The sequence below is a fragment of the Psammomys obesus genome, unplaced genomic scaffold (genome assembly GCF_907164565.1).
Source record: "Psammomys obesus unplaced genomic scaffold, mPsaObe1.curated_primary_1811, whole genome shotgun sequence".
Classification (NCBI taxonomy): Eukaryota; Metazoa; Chordata; class Mammalia; order Rodentia; family Muridae; genus Psammomys; species Psammomys obesus.
Genome location: NW_026596088.1, coordinates 6768015 through 6787665, shown reverse-complemented (window position 1 = coordinate 6787665; position 19651 = coordinate 6768015). Strand labels below are relative to the sequence as shown.

Genomic DNA, 19651 nt, shown 5'->3' with positions numbered 1-19651 from the left:
AGAGAGAAAAACTCACAGGAAGAACTGGGAAGTGAGCACTGCCTTTGCTTTGGACCCCAAAGCCGGCACTTAGCAGGCCCTCATGCCCCACACTACAGGAGAGTACCCGTGGCCTGAGCCTTCAGGCCTATTCTGTGACTCATTCTGTGGTGGAACTCCAGAATCGGGCTGATTCCTATAGGATTCAGGGCCACCTCAGTGTCATAGTGGACCAGGGTTCTGGACCACCTCCAGCATCAATTGGCCTCCACTGCATAGGCTTCAAACACAGGGCTATCCAAGGGTACGAAGAAACATGTTCCAAACTCATCCAATGTCATGCATACCCCCTTAGCCTTACCTTTCATTACTCTGCAGCACCAGACCTAAGCAGACCCAAGGTCTGGGTATGTCCCAGTAAATCGTAGCACTGTACTGACCTCAGTTTATCCAGGCCAACTTTATGAGCCCAGTATCTAAATTGTCCAATGCTGCTTTATGATCTTTGCCTAGAGCATCTAGCCAATCTTCGGGGACCCTGTCTCCAGCCCTACCCTGCATACATAGTCAACTGGTATACCTCAGCAGCTCTTCAGGTTCTAAAGGTAGCCTCCTAAACTTAGATGCCAGGCTGCTGACCTGCTGATCTGGTACAAAGTCAGTCTGTTGAGGACCCCAACAAGTTTGCTGAACAGATGGCTTCATCAGAACTGGATGAAGCAGGATGAAGCAGGCAGATGAAGTATTTTGTCAGATAGCCTGAAAAAGCAAAAACAAGTTTCTACTTTAATACCAGTGCTCAAGAGGCAGAGGTCCTAAGTTAGAAGCCAGCCTGGTCTACAGGTGAGTACCAGAAAAGCCAGGACTACACAGAGAAACCCTTCTTGATGGGGGTGGGAGTGGGGGAAGAAACCAATTCTGAAGATGAAAGTCACAGTAGATAAAATGAAGGATATTGCAGTGTCAACAGCAGAACTGACCAAACTGAAAGGTTATGAAAATATGCAATGGAAAAATAATGAAAAAAGCTTATGGGTTTGTGTGTGTGTGTAACAAGGTTTCTCTGTGTAGCCCTGGCTGTTATTGAACTCATAGTGTAGACTAGGCTGCCCTCAAACTCAAGAAATCTGCCAGGTAGTGATTAAAATCACTACTAGGCTACTTTATGGGGTTTACGGAACAAACACCTAGCTAGAGAATTCCAGTTTAAAATTACACCAGGGCCTTTCTGCAACTGTTAAAAATCAGGGGCCATGGAGGCTGGAGAACTGGCTCAGCAGTTAAGAGCACAAGCCGCTCTTGTCAAGGACCTGAGTTAAGGTATCTTGTCAAGAATACTGAGTGAACGTGTCCATTTTGGATAGTTCACAATTGCCTATAACTCCAGGTCCAGGAGGCCTATGGTCTCCTTGGACACTTCACTTACTGGTGTGTATACACACACACACAGACAGTACTTGATGACCTGACATCATGGAGGTGGATGGCTCAAAACCCACATGTAGGAGAAAACCAACTCCTGTCAAGTTGTCCTTTGATCTCCACACTAGCACCTTGCTTTCCATCCTAATAAATGTATTTAAATTTTTTTTTCAAAATGACTACAAAGGAAGTTGTAACCAATCAAGTATTAATGAATAAAAAGCATAGATATTGTGGTTGAATTATTTCAACCACTAGGGTTAAATGTCAGCGCTCCAATTTTTACCAAGCAGCAACTAAAAGTACAAAATATAACCCTGACACCAGTAAAATCTTACTGATTCTGGAAACATGTTAAATGGTTTTACCATAACAGAAAATTATGCACAAAGCCTGTGAAACCATGACCATGATGGGAATGTAAGATCATGAAGTCAAAACTAGCTTGATTAATGTAGCAAGACCCTGGAAGGGAGGGAGGGAGGACAGGAGCAAGGCAGGGAGAGAGAGGTTGGAATTATTTTTAGGGCATCTATTTAATCTAGCTTATGTTATATGAATAGGTCAAGTGAGGAAAATTGCCATCTCCAATCAAGATGTGTAATTCAACATATGAAGAGGATCCTTCATTATCAAGTGAGATTTGTCTGTGGAATTTAACGTTTAAGCCAACAATTTTTTAAGTCAACAATTTAAGAAAGTTTAAGTCAACAATTGTGTTGTAACAGCAGAATGAAGGACAAAAATGACCATCTCAATAAATGCAGAAAAAGCAATGAACTAATTTAGTGCTCTCTTTGTACTGAAAGCTCTCATTGGATGGAGAATAGCTCACACAACCAAGGCTATGTACAACAAAGACTGCAATAAATACAGCATGCAGTGTTAAATATTGAAAGCTTGTAAGTTCAGGAATAGTGGTGTCTACTCACCACTTGTTCAACACAGTACTGGGAGTCATGGTCAGAGCAATGAGACAAGAAAAATAACCTCCAGAATGTGCAGAAGTCAAAATTGCTTTAGTTGCAGATGACATCGTTCCCTGAAAAGTACAACAAAGGGAAGACACATGTGCTAGTATATATTTAGTAAATTTGCAACTTTCACGGATCAGTATAGAAGCATTTCTCCAAAACTCCCTCTTAGAACACATCAGAATATTTGACGTGGCCAGGAATAATCAGCCAAGAAAGTGGCTGACACTGGTAAGAGATGAAGATAATCAAAAAAGCAGAGGGTACCCCATGTTCATGGGCTGAATACTGTTAAAAGACCATACTACACAAAGTAGCACATGGGTTAAAAGCAACCCTACCAAGATTCCAGTGACATTTTTCACAGACATACAGAAGATCATCCTAAAACTCATAGAAGACCCTGAATAGCCAAAGCAAAGCTGTAAAAAAAATACCAGAGCTTGAGGCATGATAGTACCTGGTTTTAAAATCTAGAACATGATAATGAACACCTTGGTGTTGACATAAAAACAGCCAACATGGAAAAAGGTTTTATGTTCAGGAAGTGGTACCTGGCAAATCCGTGTAACCAGCTGCTGCTGGAATAAAAACCTGAAACAACTTGGAAAGAGTATTTCAACATACAGCTCTCTAGATTTTAATACAAGGCCTATTGGTCCCACTGCCTTTGACTGGTGATGAGGCAGCATCTTAGTGAAGTGGCTGGTGAAACAAAAGTTCCTCAGCCCCCCCCCCCAAAAAAAAGGGGGTGGGGTGGGGAAAAGAAGGGATACCCCTGTTCTTCCCTTCAAGGGCACGTGCCCAATAACATACAACCATCTCTTCAAAGCTTTTCACCATCTCCCCCTATAGCACCAAGCTGGGATCAAGCCTTTACCTTGTGGGTTTGGGATATTCCAGATCTAAACTACAGTAACATCTACATGATGAAGAATAAAACTGGGCCTTCATCAAATATGTGTGTGTGTAAACTCAAGGGCCTGAAGAGATGGCTTAATTGCTGTGCAATTAAGTGCAGGCTGCTCTTGCAGAGGACCTGCGTTCAATTCCCAGTCTTACATGGCAGCTCATAACTATCTGTAACCCCAGTCCCAGGGGGTCCAACCCCTCCTCTGGCCTCCATGGGCACTGCATGTGCATGGTACACAGACATGCAAACAAAACACCCATGGCACATAAAACTTTGGTTTTAGTAATGGATATTTGGTCAAAGCACAGGCAACAAAACAGTAAGTGGGACTACTTACTAAAAAGTGCCTTCACAGCAAGGGAAACAGAGCAAGGGAGGGACCTGTGGATTGGGAGAAGATAGTCACAAACCACATACCTGGGCAAGGGTTCCCAACATAGCGAACAACTGAGAAAGCCAAGCAACCAACTAAAGAACCTACCACAAAGAACCTGCTTGTAAAATGAGCAGAGGAGTTGGACAGACCCTCCTCTAAGTTACCAAATGCCAACAGGTACATGGATGCCGCTGATAGTAAATCAAGAGTCCCAGTGAATGTGAGATGTCTTCCACTTGCTAAAATGGTCATGATCAAAAAGTATTGAAGGTGTGGGGAAAGAGGGTATTGCCTTACATGCTGCCACCATGGAAAACTAGTTAAATAAAGATGGACTTACTGTAGGATCCAGCAAAGACAAAACCAGCTTTGAAAGGTACTTTCACTTCTTTACTCATTAAGGTCCTAGCCATAATATCCGAGATACGGAAACAGTCAAAGCCTTCAACAACATGGATAACTGTGGTACACAAACATGCGCACACACACACTCACATGGGAATATTAGCATTTAAAAAAAAAGTTGACACAGAAAAATGGGACAGTACTTTTAGATGCAATCACTAAGTGCATAAAAATAATAACAAAACTGGTGGTTACCAGGGCTAAGAGAAATATGTCAATGTAGATCAGAGGACATCCTGCAGTTATATAGCATGAGATAACTTACAACATCAGGGCTGCTGAGAATAAAACTGTGCTGAGAGTTTGACAGGCAACTTTAGGTATTGTCACACAAAGTATATGACACTGAGTATTACTTTTTGCAACTAAAGGGAGGTGTATATATATATATATATATGTGTGTGTGTGTACAAAATATATATGTACATAATAAAGGGGAAAAATAAAAATAAATTTATCCGATTAAACAGATTTACTTGATATAAAATGATGTTTCCTCAAATTATTGACTGAATAAAAAGCCAGCATCACCACTAATTGAGCAGCAGACCTAGCCATTAGTTGAGACTGAGAAGTATGTTTACTCTCATCATAATTATGGTATCCTAGATAAACCAGTTAATGAGATAAAAATTAGATTTCTTTGCCCTAGGCAGGCTGTGTTGCCTGGCTGTAGTGGGTGAAGAGGAGCTCAGCCCTGATTCAATTTCATAGAGAAACCCTGTCTTGAAAATCCAAACAAACAAAACCAACCTACCTGACCTCAAACTGAGGCCCCAGCTATTCTTCAGAGAACTGGTGTTCAATTTCCAGAACTCAGGGTGGTTTGTAACCATGTTACTCCAGTTCTCGGGGTTGGCACCAGCTTGTGATCATGGGCACCAGAGGTACAGACATATATAGTGTACGTGCAGGCAAGCACTGAGACACAAAATAACGTAGAAAACTGACCTCAAGGTTCCGCTCAGAGCGCTTGTTTCTCCTGCAGAGAACCCAGGTTTTGTTCCCTACACCCACATGCAGCACAGTACAACAGGTAACAGAAGTTCTGGGAGATGCAATGCCCTCTTCTGGCCTCTGTGGACACTGCATATTGCACAGGCAGAACACCCATACACATAAAATAAATTCTTAATTGGGCACAGTGGCAAGCCTTTCCAGCACACAGAAGTCTACTAGATGGATCTCTGGGAGTCTGAAGCCAGCCTGGTCTGGGTTCCTGCCCCGAGTTTCAGGACAGCCAGCAACAACAACAAACAAATCTTTAAAAAAAAAAACAAAAATAGGAGCTTGATAAATACTTCCATCCAAGAACTAGACAGGTTTAGACAGAAAAACATGCCAACTCCCACTAAGAAAAAAAAGGGGGGGGGATTCTAACTATGAAAGAAACTTCAGTTTTCCTTTTAGTTACAAAAGGAAAAATTAAAATATAAATGTCCAAGTATAGGAATTAAACTGACCTAGATAACATGGAAAACAGATCCTAGAGTACAAATTGGCTCAAATTTTTGTGTGCCATTTCAATTGGTGGGAAATAGAGTAAAGTTCAGAAGATCAGAACTATCAAACAAAAAGGACAAGTCAAGAAACTAGGTTATAAATTTGTTTGGCAAAATGCCATTAAATATTTGCAATCTTCAACTGCAAAAATATACTTTCTAAATACTAGTGCTCTTTAACAAACAGGCAAAGGCTAAGGGTAGTAATATCCAACCAGCAGTTACACACACCTTAGGAGGCAGAGGCCAGCCTGGTCTACAGAGCAAGTTCCACCACCACCACCAAAAAAAAAAAGCACAAACAACAAGCCAGAGAACAACAACTTTATTTTTAAAACAACTGAACTATAAGCTATTAGCAAAACACCATTTTCCTGCAATTAATTTAACAGTAGAGTTTAGTGGACAGCTCCAGCAACATCATGAGACCCTTTCTCAGAAAAGTTCATTGGCATGGATGTGAGAAACTAGGTATCCTTATATGGAGTTACCAGATGTATGACAGTTCAGTGACACCAAAGTGCTCATACCCTTCTGCCTCCACTTAAAAGTCATGTCCAAATGTATGTTACATAGGTATGTGCGTATTCGTTCATTTTTCAGTAATTGTAGAAGACTGGAAACCATCTCCTCCTTAGAGGCTGTTACACAGTACAGCTATCAGTAAGATACAGTTCCATAAAATGTCAGATTTATAACAGCATTTACAATACAGTTTTGTTTATAAATGTGAGGTGGCAAGCATTTCTGTGCTAGTATATGCCCTTCTGGAGAGAATACATAGGTTAGTTGATTTCAGGGAAGAGGTAGGTTTGTAGTCAGGAGAGACAGCCTGAATTTTTAATTTAAAAAAACCTGAAAGCTGGAAGGAGCAGGACAGACTGCAATTCCAGCACCTGAGAGACTGAAGCAGCAAGATCACCAGTTTGAGGTCTGGACTACATGTGGTTGGAGAGGGGACCGGGGAACGTGGGTTAATTGGCTGAGTACTTGTGCAGCAGGCACCTGGGGCTGGATCTCCAGTATTGCACAGACCAGGCATAATACTAGCAACAAACACTTGCGAAAGGGGTCTCAAGTTCACGGTCACCTTCAGCTAGGTAAGACCATCTCAAACACAAACCTGGAGCTACACAGAATCCTCGTACCGGAAGGGCAAAAGTGCTGCAAGCTCAAGGCCAGTCTGATCTACACTGAGTTTTAGGTTACCCACAGCTATATCGTAAAATCCTGTCTCAGAAAACCAAAGTTGAAATAAAAATTTTACATTTTTGTTTGTGAATAAATACCTACGGGTATATACACGTGGATGCTGCCAGTGAGGTCGTCAATGGACAACTTGGGGCACTTGGTTCTCTTCCAACACGTGTGTCCTTGGGATTGAACTCAGATCCTTTATCTCATTGGCATAAAACTAAGTAAATTCAAAAAGCACATCTAATTTAGAATCAATACTCATAACATTTAACTACTGTTATTATTTTGTGTGTATGTGTTGACGTTAAGTGTGGGCCAGAGGTTGACATTAAGCGTCTTCCTCCATCATTACTCTCCTAAGAAAAAAAAACTGTACGCTCCAGGTCAGCATCACAAACCCCTGGAGGTGCTGGAGTTATGGGCAGTGCTGAGCTGCCTGGTGTGGGTGCTGGGAACCACACTCAGGTCCCCTTAGCCAGTGAACCACCGCTTGAGACACCGCTCCAGCCCTTGTTCTCATTTTTTGAGACAGGCTATTCTGTGAGTTCTTGGGATCTGCTGGTGTGTGCCTCCCCAGAGGCGAGACTGCACGAGCATTCCACCATGGCCATCATACACAACAAGCACTTTACTCAGGTGAGCTCAGCCACTGCCTTAGCCCCCTAGTGAAACACTGAGAAGTATTTCAGCCATGATTAACTGAGCAAAGGCTTATCAGAACTAAGTCAGATGCTCCTGAAACAGTGAGTGAGAGAATTGTGGAAAATGTTTTCAATCACAATATTTAGTAACATGGGCAGAATTTGCGTTAAGTTATAAATCCCAAGGATTTCTTGCTTAAAAGAAAATGAGAGAAGAAGAAAAAAAAAGGAAGAAAGAAAATGAGAGGAAATCACTTCCAAATTCCTCAGAGCTTTGTTCTGGGAAAAGTTTCAACCACAAACATAAAACAACAGGCCAAAGATCCATTTGTTCACATTCATAGATAGCTTTATTCAGCTTTTAGAAAAATACATAAAACAATCAGAACCATGGTTCTTAAATATTTTTAAATTAAAAGTGTGCAAGTGAGAGGAAGTGCTTCCACAGTCAGAACATCAATACTGTGTATGGAAGTAGACAGCAATTTCTGCAAGTCTAGGAATGGTAAGAGGAGCAGCAGCTTGTGGCTGCCAAGTGGCCAGCGCAGAGCCCATCCGACAGATTTCTCCTTTAATTTCCATCTGCAAACAGAATTAATATTACATGCCTAGTAAAACAGCTGAATGCTGGGCATATACCAACAGGTTTTGATCAAACCAAAACTTGCCATTTCAATTGGCATTCACTTGAATTTGGATATATTAGGATCTGTCAGTCATCATTCAACTGGTAGCAGATGCCCACAAACCCTAGAGGGCTTAAGGAGCTTAATGCCATCTATTTCAGATTAGATTCTTGCTTTCTCAACATTCTTCTGAATGACAATGTTTGCGAAAAGCATTTTAGTTAGGCAGCCCTTGGAGTTCCAAGTAGTTTGAGGAGCTGAATATGAAAGCAATAGGGTACTTCGGCCTACTCCAAGCAGATGGACCTCCCTCCACTGGTTCTGGGGCTTTTTCCTGGAAATCGGCTTTTTCAATACCCCAACCAGAGACCAGTCTAACAGCAGATTTCCCAGGGATTCCAGAATCAACACTATCAGCAACCTCTTTTCTTGCTTTTGCCAACCAAGCAAAGCAATGAGGCAAATATCATTAGCAACATCAAGATTTGGAGACTGTGCTTATGTGCCCGAATGGGAGAGGGTGAGAGAAAACAAGCAGATTACAACTGGAGATCTCATTAAGAGTAAGAGGAGAGAGATGGGTATTTTGTTCTCTGTTCATCTATTTCCTGCTTTGTTTTCTTGATGCAACTAAATATCTCCTTAAACAGTGCTTTGTATTCTGGAGGTGTAGTAGTGGGAGAACTGATGGGCTCTGGGGTGACGGGGGTGGGTTCCCAGCCACTTGCTCCAGCCTCAGACTGGGTGACCAGTCCTGTCAGGTCCCTGGTCAGTAGCCTAGAGGTCTGCACAGCCTTGTGTGACAGCGAGTCCTGCTCCTGCTGGCACTTCTTCAGCAGCTCTTCGTACTTCACTTTCAGGGCACTGTACTGAGTGTCCACTTCATGCAGGAGGGAGATGCCCCTCTGCTTCACAGCCTTAGCTCTCCTGATGCAAGTCTCCTCGTGGCCTTTCACGATGTCACCCCCTGCCAAGCTGCTAAGCACCGTCTCACTGCTGCTGCGCTTGAGTGGTTTTCTATGTGCTTCTGGAGCAGCCAGGAACATCTCCTCCAGCAGACTCTGGCTGGGCTCCTTGAAAGGAACAAGCAGAGAGTCGGGTACCAGCTTCTCAACACCATTCACAAAAGGATGCTCTGCCTGCAGCATCTGCCTCATCTCGGCTACCTCTGCCTCCAACTCCAGCGCCCGGGCTCGGTAGGCATCTATGGCCCCCAGCTGCTGCTCCAGTTCACTGTTCTCCTTCAGGACCACTTTATACTCTGTCTCCACGCTCACTCGCTTCTTCCTCTCCAGACTCAGCTGGGCCTGCAACATTGTCACTGACTTTTTCAGGTGCTCATTTTCTTCTTCTTCAGGGCTTTGTTGGCTATGCAAGGAAGTTATCTTCTCAGCAAACACGTGGTCATATACAAAGTGTCTATGGGGAAACACGGAAATATACAAACATCAACTGACACTGCAAAGACACTGCTCAGGTTTTTCAACTAAATTGTCTGTTTTTGTTTTTCAAAACAGGGTTTCTCTGTGTAGTCCTGACTGTCCTGGAACTCACTTTGTAGACCAGGCTAGCCTAGAACTCAGAGATCTGACTGCCTCTGCCTTCCAAGTGCTGGGATTAAAGGTGTGCACCATCATGCCTGGCTCAACCAAACATTTTAAAGGAGCTGTGACACCAATTTCTACACCATTCTATGCTACAAACAGTAGCTAAAATGAAATTATATGAGGCTGGCAAATTCTTGAAAGCAAATACAGTTTTTGTGACTATTTTTCCCCAATAGTAAAATAATACTGAACACCCACTCCAAGACCAGCACAATGACAGCTGCTTACAAGGAAATGTAATAGACCAGAGATTCTCATCTCTACCTGTAGATCACAATCAGCTGCGTGTTCTTAAACACCTGGCACTCACACCCTTGATTCTGACCTTGTTGGTCTACCACCTGGACCTATGTGTTTTAAATGTTCTTCATAATGTGAAACCAAGGTTAAGGAACATAACGTTTGGACTTTTAACCTGGGATACACATCAGAATCACTGGGACAGTTTTAGGTTCAAACCTAGAAATTCAGACCTGAGGAGCAAGTATCTGCTTTTGGAAAACATGTACAGTGCCAGGTGTACACATGTAATCTCAGCACTTTTGAGGTGGAGGCAGGGGGATCAGGAGCTTGGGACCAACTGGGCTGTATGAGACCATATCTCAAAAACCCAAAATTTTCATAGGTAATGTGACAAAAACCAGTAACTGGCCTCTCTCCTATTCAGTCCGAGGCAGCCTGTGTGTGTATATCTTGGTTATGGAGCACCTGACTCCTTTAGAATGAAAGCTCATGAGGACACAGATCATGTCCATTTTGGCCTCCATTCCTGATGTGTGGCATATCAACTACACTGTAATAGGTGTTTAGCAAGCATTATTAAAGACACAAACTCAAAAAACCTAAATTATAAAATCATTTCTTTACGTGGAAGTACTTTCTTTTTGCCTCAATTTTTGCTCTGCCAATTTTTTTCTGTTTTTCAAAATTTTATTTTGAGATAAGGTCTTGCTGTAGTCTTGGCTGTTCTAGAACTTGCTATGTTCTGGCCTCGAACTCAGAGAGCAAACCTCTGCTTCCTGAGTGCTGGGATTAGAGGCATGAGCTACCATGCCCAGATTCCAAAGTTTCCATTTTTTTCTTTCACTCTAAAATGAAATACAAGTACCCAAATCTGTACTACAGCAGAAGAATTACTAATTTTTAAAGGAATATTTAACAAATTTTAAAAAAACTTAAAAACTGTTTTCATAGTTACTGATGCCCATGAACGCTCAGTGTTAAGAGTTGAGTGGCTTTGTTCAGAGCACTGGTGATTTAACGAGCAAGGGGCATTTCTTGAAATGAAGCTTTCCATATGCAGTAATCCAGAATCTCTCAGTGACACTGGATGTTTGCAAACCCACAGCAAGGCAGACTCTTACTGGCGGAGGTCATACAGCTCTTTCAGACAAGAGAAGCTGGGTGCTGGTTTCTCCTGGTCACATGCCTTCTGCCTCCCTCTTCCCTGGTTGGACTTTAGCTCCTCCACTTGGCTCTGGAGGTGATCAATGTTGGTTTGCAGGCATTCAATTGTTTCCGTCAGGCTGTGAAGAAAACACAAGCTGGTTGATGCTTGTCAAATTAAATTAAGATCAAAACCAATGAAGGGGATTAGATGTGAGCCACTCAAACTTGGCTTTCTTAATTGGAAAGGACTTATAGTTAATCCTATTCTCCTAAAAAAGTAAACTCTTAACTTTCCACTGCCCAAACCTTCTCCAGGCACATTCTACTTCAAATTATACTAATTCCTTTGCAGATTGCCCTTGGTAACAGTTAGAAATTTCACCTCAGGATTTTCTGCTGTGAAGCCTTGCTCTCGGCAACTAGCTTCTGGTTGGTTTCTTCTAGTTCTCTTGCTGTGACATCTAACTGCTCGTAAACTTTTGCATGTTGCTCATTCATTTGCCGTAGAAGTTCCACCTGTTTGGTCAGATACTGTAAAAGAGGGATATCAGGTGACACAACAGATAAGATAACCTGCACGCTTCAGCACCCATTCTCTGGTTCTCCAACGCCAGCTAATGCCACGTGAGGGCTTAGGGCTTCCACCTGTGGGCTCAGCACCCTGGCATGGCGATTTGTCTGCCAGCCCATAAGGTACTAGTTACTGAACTTGACTGATGATCTGCTTGCCCCTCTCCAGGCTAGCCACTGCAACCATCTAATAATGTGGTCATTCCTCATCCTATTACTAAGGACAAGGATGGTTTTAGAAGAGGTTTTAGCCAGAAATCAGGGACAAAGACCAAATGGGAACTTTGTACAATACCTCAGTGTCATTGGCTTACTTAATGGAAAAGAGAATGTTAAATCTCAACAAAACTACTTGTTTTAATAATAAAAAGGGCACAAACTATCCTTAATGTGCCTTAACTCTATTAATGCTTTCTAAAACTTTCTATGTTCCATGAGGCTAGTCTAATTTTACAAAATATATACTTAATATTCAAAAGAAAAATCCAAAGTGAAATATGATAATCCCTCAAAAAGAAAAGCTTGGGAAAACACGATAGAAGTTTAAACCAAGTATGTTTAACAGAGGCTGGAGCAATGCATGGCTCAGTGGCTAAGAGCACTTGTTCTTGCGGAGCACACGGGGTCAGCTGCCAGCATCCACTCCGCAGCTTTCCCCCCTCTTAGCTCCAGGGGACAGGGTCTTTCTGACCTCTGCAGGCAGCAGGCCTACACACAGTGCATACACATGTTCACACAAAACATTCACACAGATAAAACTAATACATCTTTAAAAAAGCAGAGAAGGTTAACAAACATGTTAACGTGGGACATAGGAAAAAAGAAAGAAAACCTTAAAAAGTGGAAGATTTTGATGGTTTTCACTTGAAAAAAAAATAACCTTTTTTTTCCTCAATGAGTATTTCAGACAAAAACGAGTGAAAATTATATTAATTTTACTACATATTTTACTATATAACAAAGCACTGTGTTGGTATAATGTTCTTTTGGAATGTATACACTTTACCCTTGTTCATTCAAATGCTGATTTCTCTCCCCGCCTCTCTGTTTTCAATCCAGACATTGCATTGTGAAACTTATTCTAAGCATCACTTGTCTCAACTTTGTGTAAACATGCCAAAATAAAGCAACCAGCCACAATGTTGAGCAAGGGAAAGGAAGCAGGAAAAGAGGGAGAAGCCAGAGGACAGCAAGGTGAGAGGCAGAGGAGGGAAAAGGGAGAGAGGTTAGGAGAACAAGGCTGGAGGAGAGGTCTTAGAACGATGTGGAGAGATGGACTGGACCTAAGATTTCACTAAGAGCAAGTATAATATGGGAAATCTAAATGTTAGGAAACTGTGAGGGCTTGGAGGTTTAGGATGGAACTACTATTGCCCAGCATTGTGTTCTAGGTTAATTAAATAAATCATAGTCTCTGTGTGGTGATTTGGTTATACAGCTGTTTAGGACTAACAAAGGCGATAATAGAAGATATTTCAATAGTAAATGTTAATCGATACATACAACAGCACTGTCATTTCTATTCTACAAGAATGCTATCTCCACTATCCTCCTTATTCACGAGACACTTAGGTTATTTTGATCCTGCTAAGACTGCTTTCTGAAGGCTGAGGATAAGGGGACTAAGCACACTCTTAATACCATAGTTAGGTCACCTAGACTCCCTCCCTACCCATTTCCACTTGAACACACCAAAGTATAGTGTACATTCCAAACAGAACATTCCTACTCCTCCAGACACAACCAGAGTCAAAAAAAAAAAAAAAAAAAGAGAACAAAACCAGGTTTGACTTATCATCATATGGTAGCAGACTTGACTTCACAAACACTTCTTGAACACAACTCATCAGGGCCAAGTGACCTTTGTTTTGAGACAAGTCTGTTATAAATCCCAGCCATGCTGGCTGTGACCTTTGGCCTTCCTAAGGCAGTCTCCTAGTTCTGGTATTACAGGTGTGTAACACTTTCCATGGCGTTCAACAGTCTTTTCCAAAACACAGAGTAAATGAGACTCAGTAATATGATATGACCCCTCCTCAGATAACATCACTGGCAACACACAGAACTAACAACCTCTCTTTAACTTCGACTTTCTTATATGAATCTTTCAGGGCCAAAAGTGTTCTGAAAAAGTCTTTGCATTAACACCACCACCACTATTCCAAAACAAACCTTAGTATTTATAACTAAGGTCTGGGCAGGACTCCGTACGTAAGCACTGATACTTCTGTATCCAAAAGTATGAAGATAGGCTGGATGTGCTGGCGCATGCCTTTAATCCAGCGCTTGGGAGGCAGAGGCAGGCAGAGCTCTGTGAGTTTGAGGTCAGCCTGGTCTACATAAACTCCATTTATTCTTTACTGCCCCTGAACCTCCACAAGTTTCTCTTGGTCCCTTGGAACTAACCACTCAACCTCTGACAGGAAGCCTCTTCAGACCTGTAGGAGAAAGCTCTTGGCTCTGCCCTTGGCTAGCAGTGACACAGTGGTTTCTTGCCATCCACAGGAATGTGTTTGATTTCTTAGAAATACTGAACTTAATGGGCTTAAGGTCAAAAGAATATATAGGACAGGGGTGGAAGATGGCTTGGCAGCAAAGGCAGTTGCTGCCAAGCTCGACGACCAGAGTTCAATCTCTAGAGCTCACATGGTGGGAGGGAAAGCACTGGCTCCTGTAAGCTGTCCCCTAACCGCCACATGCATGCTGTTGCACATTCACACACAAGCACATGCAGCACACACACACACACACACTCTCTCTCTCTCTCAAAATAAATGCATATACAGTACAGACATTTTATAAGACAGTTTATATAATTTATATCAACTCCTACGTATTCTTTGGGACTGATTCACAATAACCTTAAAAAAGGCAAATGTATAATTAGATGCCTTATTTACAAAGAAATTATTCCTACACCCACTCCATGGGACTTATCTGTCCCACAGAGGGGTCATAAAAAGCCAGTTTATGGGGGGCTGGAGAGATGGCTCATTGGTTAAGAGCACTGCTCTTCCAGAAGTTCTGAGTTCAATTCCCAGTAACCACATGGAGGCTCACAACCATCTATACTGGCATCTGATGCCCTCTTCTGGCATGGAGGTCTACATGCAGATAGAGCACTCAAATAAATAAATCTTAAAAAAAATTTTTTTTTAAAAAGTCTTTTAATGAGGACAAGAGCTGTGCAGGGAGCAGTGGTATTCTAGCTCAAAGCACAGGCTTGAAGGCCCTTTGCCATTGCTAATTGTTCTGTGATTTCCATCATTAGGACCTCATGAGGCTATAAAGATTAATATGTATGTATGTATGCTGGCATGCATGCATGCATGCTCAGGACATGTGACTTCAGAATACGTGTTTTAGGCATAAGTGCTGCTGAAGGCAGCTGAGAAGCAGATGCAGGAGAGCTCTGTGCCTCCATGTGCATCCTTCCCCGTCTACCAGGCAGAACGAAGGCTAATCAGTGAGCAAACTTCACACTCTTCTGGGCCAGGAGCCAGCACTAGAGGAATCCACACCACAAGGCTTTACTAGTTTTACCTACTTGTCTTCCAGTAAATTGCCACCCTTAAAGAGTCAAAAGTCCTTCCTTTCCTCCATGTAATCCCTGCTCCAAGAATATACTGTTCTTCATTACGGTGTATAAGATGAAATCCAAAGCCACTTCTTAAGAAGTCACTCACTTGAATATCTCCAATGTATGCATGTAAAAACACACATTTTACTCCTGTTAAACTGGTCATTATTTTTCTGTCTACATATACATTTATTACATGACGGTTAATACACAGAACCCAGTCTGGTGTCTGACAAATGAGGAAAGTGTTTGGTAAGAGGTGGCTGCTGTCATCTTTATTGAGAATAAGTTTTTATGCTTTATATGTGCAATGATAAGATTCACCTGAAAGACAACTGCAGAGCCCTAGAGCCTTTCTCTTCAAATGTTGACTCAGGGAGATTGCGACAGATACAAGAGTCTGCAATTTTAGCAGAACCTCTGTGACTACTATTATATGGAAAGCATAAATGAGAGAAATTTAGATCTTGGACATGGAAAATCTTGGATGCCCTCTCTCTTGATCCCCTGGTGTGGGAAGCTGAGGAAGCTGAGTGACTGCAAGGAGCAGATGAAGTCCTGAGAGAATGAATGTGGCTGACGTGGACACAGCCATATCAAGGATCCTATGCCTTAGACCCATGGGAAAGCCAAAGATTCCCTCCGGTCTTAAATACAAGTATTTATGAATTGATCGATAAATGTAGCACTGTCAAACACCACAGCTTCCTCCTGGATGACTACAGCTTGAAACTACTCCCTTGCAGAAACTGCCTACCAAGATTAGATAAACCTGCTCCTCTGTCAGCTGTATACCACGGACTGCAGTGATGACACATGCTCTTAATATTGGGAGGCAGAGGCAGACAGCTCTTAGTTCAAGGACAATTGGTCTACAGAGTAAATTCCAGGACAGTCAGTGCTACACAAACCCTGTCACAAACAAAACAAAACAAAACAAAACAAAACAAAACAAAAATCAAATAAACTTTATCAACTGTTTAGTAAAAAAAAAAAAAAAACCTGCCTCATCCAGGTGTATAAAATAAACACTTAAGTTCCAGGTTGCTCCTGCATTTGGGGCCCTCCATCAGTGCAAGCACGTCCCACCTAAGCCCAGCTTTTCCGTACATGTATCTGTCCTTTCTTCATTTCCCCCATCACCTCAGTCAGGGTTTACAGCATCAAGCCAGGCAGGATGCCGCTCAGTGGCTTTCTCTCTGGAGTTTAGCATTCACCAAGATAAACTCTGACATGGGTATGTGCATGCATGTTTCGAAGGGATCTGAATCCAGAACACCCTGCATTCTAGGCAAGTGCTACCTGTAAGCTATACTCTAGTCTCAAACCAAGTTTATTGGCTACTATTTCCCCTTTACATCACTTGGTTGCTGTCATTCACTAGAATCAGGTTATGGTTTGTCTGATACAGCATTTTTTATAGTAACATTATTATTATTATTATTATTTTGATTTTTTGAGACAAGGTTTCTCTGCGTAATAGAGCCCTGGCTGTCCTGAACTCACTTTGTAGGCCAGGCTGGCTTCAAACTCACAGAGATCCACCTGCCTCTGCCTCCCAAGTGCTGGGATTACAGGCGTGCACCACCACACCACACCACACACTCTTAAACCATGAATTCCCTTAACGTTACAAACTAGTCACCTTAACTTTGTATTACTTCATGACTTCTCAATCCACCCAAATTCTGACTTTATGCAGATAACTAAATTCTACCCGCCAGGTTTTTAACTATAATTTTAAACATATAAATAATAAAATTTATTAAGTAAACTTTCATTTGTCTGTCATCATTTTCAACCATTACAACACAGAGCAAAACTTTTCACTTTGACTGTGATCATCCTGGCTCATCTCAGAACAAATTCAAGACTTCTTCATTCAAGGGCACATCTATTTCTGAGTTTCATTTCGGTGTAGCTACAACTAGAGAGAAACCTTGCACTCTTGGTATTTACCAGGCTTCATTTCCCTCCTCAACTCAGTGTTCCTGTCAGCTTCAAATTCAATAGATATCTCTACCATAAACTTCTGAAGGCAGCTACCGCCCTCTGTAGGCCCTTCCCCCACTCTCCTTTCTTCCAGGGGAGACTCCCCCCCCCACAAGATTTATCTGTATGGGGTTGAGGAAATCACCCAGCCGTTATGAGCAGTGGCTGCTCTTCCAAATGACCCCAGTTTCAATTTCTAGCACCCACATGTCTGTCACAACTGTGTGTAACTGCAGTCTGATGCCCATACACATGAAAGTAAAGGGAAAAGTTTAAAAATTTAACTTATACTGTGTTTAAGTGTGTGTGTATCTGAATGTACCATATGGGCACATGGATGCAGGAACTTGTGGAGGCCAGAGAGGTCAGATTCCTCCTAGAGCCCGAGTTATAATCAGTTGTAAGTTGCTCCAAGCCTCTGCGAGATGACTACATGCTCTTAAACCCTCAGTAGCTGAGCCATGTCTGCTGCCTCAGAATGTGCTACTTCTGGCTGGCTCCAGCAAACCCAGCAGCTCTTCGCCTGGGTCCATAGACAGAGTTCAGAGAGGGTCTGTGAACTATGATGGGGAAGAGAACTTATTTTGCAAATTTCTATCTGAAAGTTGGCATTTCCTTCAAATATAAATGGAAGCCACAAACCACACCAATAGAAATCACAAATATTTTCATATCATACTAGAGTTTTGCAGAATGATGTATTACTCACATATGTCACTATCTGAAATGATAGTTTTCAGGTTGCCACAAGATCTTGTTACTTGCTGTATATCATGAATTTGTTTCTACAATATTTTCTGGCTATTTGAGACATTTCATTTTTAATTCAATGTTTACATGAGATGGGGAGGTCAGGCTATGTAGCTTAGGCTGGCCTTAAACTGTCAATCCACCTGCCTCAGCCCCTAAATCTTGTGATTCTGAAACTGAATCACCACACTTGGTGCTGTAAACAAGTGTATTTGAAGACGGTCACCATAGACCCTGACAGGATGCTGCCTGGATCTGTGGCACAAACACGGGCCAAGCACTTTAGTTTTCCTATTTAGTTCAGCTCTTCGCAAGCTATTTCAGGACACCTGCTCAAGAGTGTGCAAGGGCGACTAACCTGCTACTCTTGCATAGGACCCAGCTTCAGCTTTCTGTCACCCATTTGGTGCCTCACAACTGTCTGTAAGCACAGTTCCGGGAGCTCTGTGTGGCACCCTCTCCTCACCTCTGCAGGCACCAGGCACCACATGAGGCAGACACGCACACAGGCAGAGCATCCGTATACATGGAATGCGTTTGTCCGAGTACTTGCTCTCGTCTGCAGCAGCACCTCAAGGGCCCACATTCCTTTCAAGACCATGCAAAGATCAGCTCAGTTCCTGACTGTCACTATCACTCTCCTTCTGGGAAGGAAGGGCTATTCTCTAGCTAGCCCGTTTCTTACCTAGTTAGTAGGGATTATAATTTATTAGCTAAGTATCAATTTCTGGACTTCTGTTCACAACAGCTATGTTCAGTACCACACAATTCAGAGTACAACTGTCAAGAAAGGGTTAGTTTGAAAGCTTCTGGGATGGGCTTAGCTACAGACCTCCTGGGAAAAAGCCTATTTAACCACTAATTCCCATTTAGATTCTCTATTCCCATGGCCCTAACATCACACTCAGCAGCCTAAGGGCAGACACTCATAATACAAACCACATAGTGCACAGGTCCCAAGATAAGCCTCTTAAAAAAAAATGTCAACTTAGGCTTGTAGCCAACATACAAGCCTACGTGCAAATAAGGACAGAGGCCACTAAAAACCTACAGAAAGTGCCTCTTGTTTGCTATATAAAAATCTATGATAAAGACACAATGAAGCCATTGAACTTGTGATATCTTAGTCTTAGAGGACTTGGCTTTAAGGATAACCCAAGAATGCCAAGAATCTTGTTTCACACGGTAGTTTAGTTTAATTATATCCAGCCAAAATTAACCTGAAAAGTCATTCAGTCTTCAAGTCACAGACAACCTACAAGGGAGTCTCACCTGGTCAGCAATTGAAAAGAAAAATGACTGGCTTCTAAGTAAGTGAGGTGTAAGGCAGGCATCAAACCATGCACGTTTAGCTGCAGGCCCTAAATTAGTATTTTTTTTTTCTTTACTTTGTATTGAAAGAAAATGGTTAATTTTCCCACCATTCACCTCAAAGTCCATACATGGACTCATTTTCTCAATTCAGAATATTTCAGATCTGACTTCCACATTGAATAGGGGAAAACGAGTTTTAACATACACAAATAAATGAATGAATGAATGAATGAAAAGAAAAAACAAACCCCCAAAAATCCAGTTCAAAACAAAACAAACAAAATACCAATGCAAGATGGGGGATGTGGGAATGGCAGCCAAGTAGACAAAAATGTCATCTAATGGCAAGAACAGCTCAGGAAGGCAGTTCAGTTGGTAAAGTGCTTGCCTTGCAAACTTGAGGATCTGAGTTCA

The 19651-nt window shown here is 42.1% G+C and overlaps 1 protein-coding gene across 1 annotated transcript in view; it reads right to left on the bottom strand.

The window, feature by feature from the left end:
* Positions 1 to 5886: 5886 nt before the first annotated feature.
* Positions 5887 to 19651, bottom strand: part of Cdr2 (cerebellar degeneration related protein 2) — a 32053-nt gene continuing 18288 nt past the window's right edge. Inside the window, exons 3-5 of the mRNA XM_055627559.1 lie at positions 11414 to 11562; positions 11007 to 11168; positions 5887 to 9454 (exon numbers count right to left, since the gene is read on the bottom strand). Of these exons, the coding sequence (XP_055483534.1) occupies positions 8593 to 9454; positions 11007 to 11168; positions 11414 to 11562 (1173 nt within the window). The 3' untranslated portion in view covers positions 5887 to 8592. The remainder of the gene's footprint in view (positions 9455 to 11006; positions 11169 to 11413; positions 11563 to 19651) is intronic.